The following is a 12,709-nucleotide window of genomic DNA, read 5'->3' as shown; positions in this document are numbered from 1 at the left end:
TATCTCCGGCTATAAACTCCATTATAAGTGGAACCTAATCAACAAAACAAACAAGCAAGCAAAATATAACCAGAGACACTGAAATAAAAAACAAACTGACAGTAACCAGGGAGGAGGGGGGAAAGGGATAATGGGGGAAAAATAGGGGGAGGGCCATCAAGGAACATGTATAAAGGACACCTGGACAAAGCCAAACGGGGTAGGTTCAACAGAGGGAGGCAGGGACGGGTGACACTGGGGGCTGTGGTGGGGTGAAAATGGAGACAACTATACTTGAACAGCAATAAAAAAAAGAATCCCTTAAATGAATTTTATTAGCATAATAAGCAAAACCAGCTACATAAATTTCTAACTGCAAATCAAACTACAGTTTGTATCAGCCTCTAAAGAGAGTATCTTTAAAAAGTCAAGAAATTTGCTTTTCTGCTGAATTTTTTAAACCTTAAAAAAAGTTTTAGCTCAAGCAATTCCACTTATGGATATTTACTTGGAGAAAATTAAAAGATAAATAAAAAAATATATGCATGTCCCAGTTCAGTGCTACATTATAATAGCCAAACATGGAAACAACCTAAGTGTCCATCGGTGGAAGAATGAGTAAATAAAGTGTGGTGATATGTATACAATGAAATACTGTATTATTCAGCCATAAAAAACAGAATCTTGCCACTTATGATAACATAAATGGACCTTGAGGGCATTTTGCTAAGGGGAAGTCAGAAAAAGACAAATACTGTATGATCTCACTTATATAGAGAATCTTTAAAAAACAAAAACAAAAAACAGCTCACAGATGCAGAGAACAGATTGGTAAGTCCCAGAGGTAGGGTTTGGGGTGGGCAAAATGAGTAAAGGCAGTCAAAAGGTTCAAGCTTTCAGTTATAAAATAAGTCACAGAGATATAAAATACAGCATGGTGACTATACTTAATATTGTACTGCACATATAAAAGTTTCTAAGAGAGTAGATCTTAAAAGTTCTTTTCATAAGAAAAACTGTGTAGCTATATATGGTATGAATGGTAACTAAACCTATTATTGTGATCATTTGAATCATTATGTTGTACACCTGAAAGTAATATAATGTATGTCAATTATACTTCAGGTTTTTAAAATTTAAGACATTTTACCATTCTCTGGCATGGTCGTGAACAGGTACATCAGGTCTGAATTTCCTATATGGTAGATTTTGTGTCATCATATCAACTGATTCAAGAAGCTCCATAAGACTGAAATACTGTAAAGCAAAAAAATTAAAGCTCTTACATGTTTCAGGTTTTTTTAAATTACTGAAAACAGAAATTAAATTACTGACTTCCTAAAGAAAATTTTAACATAGAACATTAAGAATTTTTGAAAAACATTTAAAATCTTAGTTCTATTTCTATCAAACTATAACTTGTCATTTAAAATACCATTTAAAAAATCACCTGTGGTTTGTTAAATTCAATTGCTATGTCATGTAACTCAACATCCAGGTTTATCTTGGGGGCAGAAAAGTCGAAATCAGATCGGCGATTCATCTGAAGTTTGGCATTAGCAGATATGGGGCGAAATACTGGAAAATAATACAAATTTTAATAAACTAAGGTATATTTCAAGAGTTTCAAAGTACTCAAGGGGTCAAGTTGAAAATACTAATTTTCATTTCTTATATATCCTTTCTACAGTCTCCATATTTCCCCAGTGCCATGATTTGGTCAGGTGAACTGTTACTTAATTGGTGAAAAAGTTTCTTTTATCTTTTTCCTACCTATAAATCATATTGTCACCTGTAAGTACAATAAAGGCTAACTAAACTCCCCCTCAAGACACTAACATAAGCTGTAAAAGCAAGAATGCTCTCTAAAAGGCAAAATAGTCCAATAAAGTAGCTTTAAAAACAATACACAGTTTTAAGGAATAAAGGTACATGAGAAATGCAGGGAAAGAGATTATATAGGGGTGATGAATAATACAATAATTAATTAATAAATAATACAAGAATAAACTGTTTCCCTGGCTGGTGTAGCTCAGTGGATTGAGCGCGGGCTGGGAACCAAAGTGTCCCAGGTTTGATTCCCAGCCAGGGTACATTCCTGGGTTGCAGGCCACAATCCCCAGCAACCGCACATTGATGTTTCTCTCTCTCTCTCTCTCTCTCCCTCCCTCCCTCCCTTCCTCTCTAAAAATAAATAAATAAAATCTTTAAAAAAAAAAAAAGAATAAATTGTTTCACATACAATTGTAAACCTACTTTTGCCCAGCCTTGTATTAAATCACTGACTTCCATTATATAATTATAATTTCTGAATTTCTGATTAGTTTCTCTATATCCATCTGTTTCCCCTTTTAATTTGTAAAAGAAGAAGAGAAAAGATGAGTGAGAGTTTGAGCAGGATAACCTCCTTGGTTCAACTCATAACCTAAGACAGATTTCTCTCAACTCTTTGTATTGAGTGCCAAAAAAGGATGAGAAAAACACAGAGGGAGACAAGTAATAGCAGAATCTAAATAAAGATCAATTATTAAATTATAATCTAATTTATATACAATGATACTATATATCTCATTTTAATCATCCTTGAGGCCTAGCACTTAATTTTTACACATTAAGCATTTAAACATACTTTTAAGTTGAATGGACTATTAGCATAAACAATAAAATATAATTTTAAAAAAGAGAAAAAAGCTATTCACTAGTAGATCATCAGTTAAATTCATTATGGCACATCTATACGCTGGAATACTATATACTTAAAAATGAGAAATCTTTTTATGTCCATAAATGGAAGGTATAGTAGGTCTAAAAAGTATATGTATAAAGAAAATATATCAGTATTTGAAAAATAAAATTATTCTTCTCTCCAACTTTAATTCTTATGTTACATAAAAGATATACCACCCATACGTCCCTAGTTGCAATCAAGTACCCATCTCTGTGCTACACACCCTCTCCTACCTCTCTCAGACTTTAGCTCTGGCAACTCTGATTTCCAAGTGATTTCAATACACAAATGATCCTTCCAAAATCATGGTCTCTCAGTTCCTTGGATTTCTCCACCCTTACCTCACCTACTAGACCCGACTGCACCAATATCCTCAACCACCTTATAAACTTGGTCTCAAGCATCAAACTCTCCTTAGCACCACCACTGCCTATCTCTCTAGTATTCCATACCAAACCTTCAAGTTCTGGGGGATGTACCATTCATTGATGCTCTCTCTGTCCTTCACCTCTGCTTCATTTTCTCAGTTCCCTTTCTACCCTATTGAAATGCCATGATCAATTACTTCAAAAATTCCAACCAGTGAACCATGGCCATGCCTTTTCCAACAAGTTCTAGATCTTGGTGCTGAGGAAGGCAGACTCTCCTCTTTGGACACTCCATCTCAGCCATTGATTGGAGCTATTTCTTCTATCTACCATTCCTTGATTCTTTAGATTTCTCTCTACTTTTCAACAGATATTCCCTTTGTTAATCCAATCCCCTGTTACACAAGTTATAATTCTTTAAACTGTCCCTACTCAAAATACTTTGTGGTTTCTCTCTCTCCTCATTGGGCTGTGACTGATACAGTCGAAAATGACAGTTTAAGAAAGAAAAAGAAGTCAAACCTAAAGTGACAGATTTGAGAATCAACACACATCACAGACAATCCCATCTGTTCTTAATGTTTTCTTTGAGGAGAGAATCAAGAAAATGAAACCAATTCAAAACCATGAAAATAATATTTTAAGAGTGAGCACAAAAGGAGCCACTTCAAAAAATTAATAAAGAATATTTATGAAAGTAGAAGTATGCAAAAACATATTGCCAGAACATAAAGTCAGAAAAAGAAATACTTTCAGGAAGAATAGTCATGGTTAATGACATTGTCAGGCAATCCAAGAACTAAGTTATCCACTGCCAATCAACAGGTATTGAGTGCCTTCAGGGTAAAAGAAACAGCACTCCATTTCTCTGCATATTTTAGTAACTTATTTCTGATTGTTAAAGTACTATATGTTCATTTAAGAAAAATTAAAACCAGAAAAAAATATAAAGAAGAAAATTTTTAAGTAGCCATTTTTAAAATAGTAAGATCACACGCTAGACGACAGCAGCTAACCTCATTAAATTGTAACTGCCATGTCAAAATGTCTTTAAAAGTATCATAATTCTTATTAAATAGTCCTTAGAGACTTCACAATTTAATAGCAACCCCTCTTATTGGACATTATTCTTTCCTGGTTTTGATATATAGCCAGCAACTCAACAACAATGAATAATATATGTGTTTTGCTTTTGCATATACATCTATGTATTATAAATACATTTAATTACATAAGAAAACTATCATAAAACATTACAATAATATAAAAAATGTTCATTTAAAATTTATGCTGATTAATAAAATAAAATATGCAATTTCCATTTTGGAAATGTACTTACCAAAATCATAACCTTCTGGAACAATATTTTCATTGACAATGCCAGTCTTCAAGCTGTCCTATTAAAAAACAAGTTGCTTTTATATTAGTGCCAATATACCTTTATCCTGACAAAATCCTATTATATGCAAAATAAAAGTTTAAAAGTTTTTAAAAAAACAAACTTAGGAGGATTTAGTAGGATTTGCTATTCATATACCTGATAAGAGGTCAATATCCAAAATACATGAAGAGCTGATACAACTTAAAAGTAAGCAAAACAATCAAGCTGATTAAAAAATGAGCAGAGGATCAAAGAAAACATACAGATGGCCAACAGGTACATGAAAAAATGCTCAACCTCACTAATCAGGGAAATGCAAATCAGATGACAATATAATATTACCTAATTCTTGTTCAAATGAGTATTAACAAAAAGACAAGAAATAACAAGTGTTGGAAAGAATACAGAGAAAAGGAAACCCTTGTGCAATGCTGATGGAATGCAAATTGGTGCAACCAGTATGGAAAACAATGTGGATATTCCTCAAAAAATTAAAAATATAACTACCATATGACCCAGCAATTTCACGTCTGGGTACTTATCCAAATGAAACAAAAACACTATCAAAAACTGTGTGAATTCAGTACACTGCAACATTATTTACACTTTTTATACAATATAGAAACAACTAAATATTCATCAACAGATAAATTAATAAAGAAAATGTGGCCATATACGTAACAGAATATAATTTAACCATAGAAAAATAACAAAATCTTGCCATTAGAGACAACACAGGTGGACCTTGAGGGCAGTACTTTGAGTAGAATGTCAGGCAGAGAAAGACAAATATTGTATGACCACACTTATATGTGGAATCTACAAAAAACCCATTAATATAGAGAATAAACTGGTGGCTGCCAAGGGCAGAGGGTAGGTGGAAGCAAAATGGGTGCTAGGAATCAAAATGTACAATCTTCTCATTATAAAATAAATAAGTAGTGGGGGTTAAACATACAGCATGGTTGACTATAGTTAATAATGCTGCATTGCATATTTAAAAGTTGCAAAGGGAATGTTAAAAATTCTCATCTCAGGAGTATTCAGGCCAAGATCGAGGTGTAGGTAGATATACCCTTTGCCCCCTCACACAACCAAAAGGAGGAAACAACCAATCTAAAAATAAAGAACAATCAGAACTGCCAGAAAACCGAACTGTATGGAAGCCCAACAATCAAGAAGTTAAAGAAGAAACAATCATCCAGTCTGGTAGGAGGGGTGGAGACATGTGGCCAGGGGGGAGAGGACGTGCGGCAAGGAGGCAGCTGGTGAACAGACAGACAAGGCAGCTGAGAGATGAGCAAGAAGCATTGTTCCCGCTCTGATCTCTCCCCCACATACAGCCACAACACATGGGTTGTCTCGCCCTGGTGAATACCAAAGGCTCTGCCCCTCACAACAAAATATGTGTGCCAAGACAAAGAAATAGGGTACAAATGAAAGAACAGATCGAAACTCCAGAAAAAGAACTAAGTAAGTAACACAGAGATAGCCAACCTATCAGATGCAGACTTCAAAACACTGGTAATCAGAATGCTCACAGAAATGACTGAGTACAAACGCAAAATAAAGGAAGAAGCAAAGGCTATACAAAATGAAATAAAGAAAAATATACAGGGAGCCAACAGTGAAGGGAAGGAAGCCAGGATTCATATCAATGCACTGGAACAAAAGGAAGAAATAAACATTCAGCTAGAACAGAATGAAGAAACAAGAATTCAGAAAACAAGGAGAGGCTTAGGAACCTTCAGGACAACTTTAAACATTCCACCATCCAAACATAGAGGTATCAGAAGGAGAAGAGGAAGAATAAGAAATTGGAAACTTATTTGAAAAAAATAATGAAAGAAAACTTCCCAATCTGGCAAAGGAAATAGACTTCCAGGAAGTCCAGGAAGCTCAGAGAGTCCCAAACAAGTAGGACACAAAGAGGGCCACACCAAGACACATCGTAATTAAAATGCCAAAGGTTAAATATAAAGAGAGAATTAAAAGCAGAAAGAGGAAAGAAGAGTTACCTACAAAGGAGTTCCCATAAGACTGTCAGCTGATTTCTCAAAAGAGACCTTACAGGCAAGAAGGGGCTGGAAGGAAGTATTCCAAGTCATGAAAGGCAAGGACCTACATCCAAGATTGCTCTATCCAGCAAAGCTTTCATTTAGAATGGAAGGGCAGATAAAGTGCTTCCCAGATAAGGTCAAATTAAAGGAGATCATCATCACCAAGCCCTTATTATATGAAATGTTAAAGGGACTCGTCTAAGAAAAAGAAGATCAAAATTGTGAACAGGAAAATGACAACAAGCTCACAACTACCAATAACTGAACCTAAAACAAAAATAAAGACAAAAACAGACTAAGCAAACAACCAAAACAGGCAAGATGCACAGAAAGAGAGATTACATAGAGGGTTATCAGCAGGGAGGGGGAGGGTAGATAATAGGGAAAAAGGTACAGGGCATAAGAAGCATAAATTGGTAGATAATACAAAATAGATATGGGGAGGTTAAGAATAGTATAGGAAATGGAGCAGCCAAAGAACTTATATGTATGACCCATGGATATGAACTAAAGGGGGGGAATGCTAGAGGGAATGGAGGTACCAGGTGGAGGAGGATAAAGGGGGAAAAGAAAAGAATGGGACATTTGTAATAGCATAATCAATAAAATACACTTTTAAAAAAGTTCCCATCTCAGGAAAAAAATATTTTTGTTTTTATTCTTATTCTATTATAGTTGTCCCAATTTTTGCCCCTTTGCCCTCTTCCACCCAGCCCATGAAAAAAAACTTTGCAACTATGTATGGTGACAGATGTTAACTAGAATTATTAAGGTGATCATTTTGTAATATATGCAATATAAATCATCATGCTGAAACTAATATAATGTTTTACATCAATTATTAAAAACAAGGTGTGTGTTTATACATGTTCATGTACAGGTACATACGAGGTCCATCCGGAAAAAGTCTAACCATTGTTAATATAATGAGAACAGTTGATACAATAGCAATGTTAACCTGGAAACCAAGGAAAGTGGACCAGAATGCATATCTGTAAACAATGACAACTTCACTGTACTAGTCAGTGAGAGCGGTAGATGCCGTTGAGTGAGCATGTGTACTGTGTGGCCATCACACTCAAAATGACTGAGTGAGGAGAGCAATGAATCTGCATTAAATTTTGTGTTAAGCTTGAACAGTTCTCCATGGAAACTTAAGGTGATTCAGAAGGTTGCAGCTATGGGCAACTGGTGATTGGCAGCTTCATCACGATGATGTACCCCCTTATACATCATGTCTTGTGAAGAGTTTTTTGATGAAACATCAAATTACCCAGGTGACTGAGCCCCCCTACAGCCCATATTTGGCATTCTTTGACTTCTGGCTTTTCCCAAAACTAAAGTCACCTTTGAAAGGGAAGAGATTTCAGAGATTTCAGACTATTGATGAGATACAGGAAAATACAACAAGGCAGCCGATGACAATTAGGAGAACTGTGTGAGGTCCTGAGGTGCCCACTTTGAAGGGAACTGAAGTATCATTGTCCTATGTACAATGTGTCTTTTGTCTTGTATCTTCTTCAATAAATGTTTCTAGTGTTCTCATTAAATGGCTGGATACTTTCTGGACTGACCTCATATGCATTCACCTATTTCTGTAAATTCTGCTAACAAATTTTGCCTTAAAAAAATGACCACTCACTACTATATGTTAGAAAAATGACAATGAGAAAAGCTTTATACAAAATACAATATTGACATATGTGTACACACATATAAAAAAATCACTTACCAATGAATCATCATAATTAGTAAGATAAAACATCTGAGACTTCACATTCCAATAGGCAAAAAGGTTATCCAATCGGATTAACTGAAAATAAATAGTTTATTATAGGTCTCATTTTCTTTGAAGGATCTTTAACACATGCTATTTTCAGAAGTCCCAAATAATTTAGTCATATAACAGAGTTAAGCAAGTAAACACAATTCACATAAATTCATGTTATATATTACCATTAGCTTTTCTAAAAGTCTCTTTTGTCAACTCTCTGGGTTGATAAAATAGAATATTTATTACCTTACGAAATAGTTTCTCAGTTTCATCCTGTAAACAAGGAACCCAGTTTTGATCAGTCGTCTGAAAAGGAAAAATGGTAGTAAAACTGTCATTTCCATGTCATATGTGGCAGAATGATAAATCATATCTATCATATCCTAGACCAATTTCCCATGAAAATGTCCTCAAAAACATAACACAGAAAGAATATTATTAACTGACCATAAGAAGGTCTCTGTTTGCAAGGAGCATCTTGTTGATTTAAAAGCAAACAAGAAGCAATTACAAACAAGTGCCACTATAGAGGTTAAATATACAATGTTGACAAAACATAGTAAGAACCTCAAACTCAAGTGATGTCTAACCTAATATATGATACATGAATAGAAATTACTGATTCTAAGATCCCAAGGGAATGATTCATCCTAAGAAGATATGCAAATACATGACAGGTTCAGAGAACTTAAGAAGCCCAGTATGACCAGAAAACATAATGCAAAACAAAAGAGCTGAAACCAGGTATGTTACTTGGGGTCAGATTACAAAAGGATTATAAACAACTTGAACACAAAACTATGGACTTTATTCTAAAAGCATTAAAAAGCCACTGAGGACAATAAAGTAATCAGGTGCTCATTTAAAAAGATGGTTTTTATTTTTTTTGTAGAGAATTGAATGAATTAGAACAGTGCTTCTCAAACTTTCTTATGCAATAGAATTACATAGAGGGTTTTTAAAACATGGATTGCTGGGTCCACTCCTGTTTCTAATTGAATAGGTCTAGGCTGGGAGACAAGTTTCCAAGGACCTCCAAAGGTGATGGTCAAAACCACTACTGTCAGAGTCACCAATGACTTTCACAATGCCAAATCCAACAGTTAATTCTCCATCTTAAATTTTTCAACATAACAGCAGCATTTGCCACTTTACCCCACCTAACTTTATTGAATAACTTTTCATTTGGCTTTTCCTTTTTTTTCTTTTGCTTGTAGTGGACCTGTGTTTTAAACAGTAGTCACACATGCCCTGGCTGGGTAGCTCAGTTGGTTGGAGCATTGTCCGTACACTAAATAAGGTTGTGGGTTCAATCCCTAGTTGGAGCTCATATGGGAGGCCACCAATAGATGTTTCTCTCTCACACTGATATCTCCCTCTCCACTCCCTCTTCCTCTCTCTCTCTAAAATCAGTAAACATATTCTCAGGTGAGGGTTAAAAAATAATAAAAAACAAAAAGAAATCATACACAAAAACCCAATGGATATAACAAATAAAAGCATGTAATAAAACACTATATGGCAGTTAAACTGAATGAACTGAATTACATGTGGCAACATAGCTGTCAAAAACATTATGAAAAGAAAAAGGGAACTTATAGAAGTGTATCAACTACGTAAACTTTTAAAAATCTACCAAATACCATATAAAATTTTAATGGCTATATTATACAAAATTTAAAAACTTAGGATGTTTACCTCTGCAGTAAAACATACTGAGAAAAGTGTAGTAGTAGAGAACAAATATATTTAAACTTTATTCACAACAGTTTATTCTTTTATTCTTTTGAATACTTTTAAAGTATTCAAAACTTTGTGAAGAGAAAAAGGTAATTTATAGACAAGTAAGTCAAACCAAATGAAAAATTTGACAAGGAGTTATTCTGGTGGCAAGCAAATGTTTCATAATCCTCTGCGTACTCCTATACTTGTGAATTCTTCAATTTGAAAAATTAGAAAGATTATTATTATTATTATTATTATTATTATTGGTGGCGAGGACATGGTAATTTGTTTCTTTATACTTTTCATGACTTATCAAAGTTTCTAAAATTTATTACTTTTATATATACTCAGAAATGGATTCTTTTAAGTAAAAAAGTATCAATTATGATAATTAGCAAATAAAAATAGGCCCTCATATTTTAACTTTAATTTGATTATCAACCATTATTTTAAACATGAAATTACCTATCCTCATTTCTAATCTAATCTATGCATTTTCTGTACCAATTCTATATAGATGCTTATTTCTGATGATGATGTAAATGAATAGTACTTAATAGTCTGATTATCCATTCTACACAATTAAATATGGTTAAACTTATTTTTAAATAAAGTACCTGCATGCTGAGATTTTGAAGGGAAATACCAAATGACAGTGGGTTTTCTCGATTTGTGATCTAAAGAGGAAACACAATAAATTTTACTCAGGATTTTAGCAGTGGGACAAAATTCACATTATAAAAAAAGTTCACTTTCTGGGAAGTATGCCATTTCAAGCATTCAAAAACACTTTAACACTTTTCAGAACAACTTTTATTCATATATTTTTTCCTAATACAGTGCAAAATAGTATCAATGCATTAGTGTTATACAGTAATAATATACCTATATAATGTATTTCAGTTTATAAAAAAGCTTATAAACAAATGTACTCCCTCACAATAGTACTATGAGAAGCTAATTATTACATGTTTTAGAGAGAACACATGATCTATTTGAGATCAATTATTTAAGTCTTGTTCTAGTGATTCCTAGACCAGTGCTCAGCCCAGGAGATAAATATACTTCAATTATACAAATTGAAGTATGTTAAAAATATATAATAGCTAAATTCTTAACTCCCACCTATCAAAGGTGATAAGAAAGGCATTTTTTCAATATCTAATGTTTGAACATTTTATGAAAGTATAATAAAGACAATAAGGACTGCAAATTACAACTGTAGTTAAAGACAGAAAGATCATGTCATCTTTAGCCCTATCCCTCCACTTCCCAACATCTAATAGGCTGGCTTCTACAGAGCAAGTTTCAATAAACAGTAGAATATATATACATTAAAAACAAGTATCGATTAAAATACTTACATCATCTTCATAACGAATATGGATATTGGAAATTTTCACTTGAAGATTTTTTATGATCTGAGTAATTAATTTTTCTGTGAAAGTATCCTGTTTCTCCACCAAGTGTTTTTCTAGAATTATAAATATTTCTTTTTTAACTTGAATGAAAAATATACTCAATAAATATCCATATACTGAGGTAACATATATGTTACCGTGTTAGAGAAAAAAATCTATATTTGCAGATTTGCTTTCCAAAAGTCTTCAGTACCAACAACTTTCAAAAGCAACTAAAAACACAGTTTTCAAAAACTAGTTTCTTGTTCAGGGAAACTAAAGCCAACCTTGCAGAATGTATTGGTATTAAATTATATAGCTTCCCTCTGTTAACTACCCGAATAAATAAAGATATGAAAAACAATTACGATTATTAAGTAAGAATTATAATAGGCTTCAATGAGAAAAGCCAGAGAAAGCAGCAAAGACGGACTCTCTATTAAATTAGAGATAACATCATAAGTTGTCTGTCGTTAGATGTGTAAAACAGTTGAATACGATCCTCTTCCTGATGACTACAAAATATAACTATTTCCCTCTCTCTTTCCCAGCAAGAATGAAGTTCATCATCATTTTTTTTTCCTAAAAACTCTATTTACTGTCTCCAGTTTCAATACTTTTCAGGGAAACAGAAAGAATAAGAAATTGAGGTTTGTAATCTTTTTAATATGCTTTTGATAACAATGAGTTACTACCCCTTTTTTCCCCCACTCAAAAATGCCAATGAAAGCTATCTCCTTTCCTCTTCCTGGTCCTGTTCTACCTGAATATACATGTTACCTATCTTTTCCTCTAATGAACTACTACTCTCCAACTCGGCTGCTGCAGGAGGCCTTAAAGGAAAGCTGATGAAAATGTCAGTGTGAGTGAATGAGAAGTAAATACATTTGAATATAAGAACTTCAGAATTAGTAGGTACACATAAGCTCTTTGAAGACAGAGGTTTTTAATCTTTAAATCACACCACTACCTAATAAAACCCTTTCCTCTGTAAATTTGTTCATTCAATTAAATGCTAAATATTTCTTTGACTATCCATCAGTTCCCTCCTGATTTCTTTATCCAGCTCAGATCCCATAATTTATTTCACCAACACTTTAAAGTCTTGGTCTTTTTGTCTCATTTTCCTCTGTCAATATAGGTCCAACCCTGAACAAAACCAACTATTTATGTTTAATATAAACACACCTATGTCTTCCCAGGTGAGTACTGCAGGAGAAAAATCACAACAGGACAGACTGGAATTACTGTAAATTAGCCATCCCCAACTTCTACCAACCAGCAACCTTGCTAC

General features: G+C 33.7%; 1 protein-coding gene across 3 annotated transcripts in view; it reads right to left on the bottom strand.

The window, feature by feature from the left end:
* VPS13A (vacuolar protein sorting 13 homolog A) overlaps positions 1–12,709 on the bottom strand; it is a 208,293-nt gene that overhangs the window by 166,322 nt on the left and 29,262 nt on the right. For all 3 annotated transcript variants that reach the window (XM_045840536.1, XM_045840537.1, XM_045840535.1), the window contains exons 6-12: positions 11,380–11,489; positions 10,633–10,692; positions 8,537–8,596; positions 8,249–8,329; positions 4,415–4,472; positions 1,430–1,557; positions 1,130–1,236 (exon numbers count right to left, since the gene is read on the bottom strand). In XM_045840536.1, coding sequence (XP_045696492.1) covers positions 1,130–1,236; positions 1,430–1,557; positions 4,415–4,472; positions 8,249–8,329; positions 8,537–8,596; positions 10,633–10,692; positions 11,380–11,489 — 604 coding nt within the window. The remainder of the gene's footprint in view (positions 1–1,129; positions 1,237–1,429; positions 1,558–4,414; positions 4,473–8,248; positions 8,330–8,536; positions 8,597–10,632; positions 10,693–11,379; positions 11,490–12,709) is intronic.

The sequence above is a fragment of the Phyllostomus hastatus genome, unplaced genomic scaffold (genome assembly GCF_019186645.2).
Source record: "Phyllostomus hastatus isolate PE091 unplaced genomic scaffold, TTU_PhHast_1.1 phas_contig_34, whole genome shotgun sequence".
Lineage (NCBI taxonomy): Eukaryota > Metazoa > Chordata > Mammalia > Chiroptera > Phyllostomidae > Phyllostomus > Phyllostomus hastatus.
The sequence above is the reverse complement of the archived record's forward strand: the minus strand, read 5'-3'. Positions and strand labels throughout refer to the sequence as shown.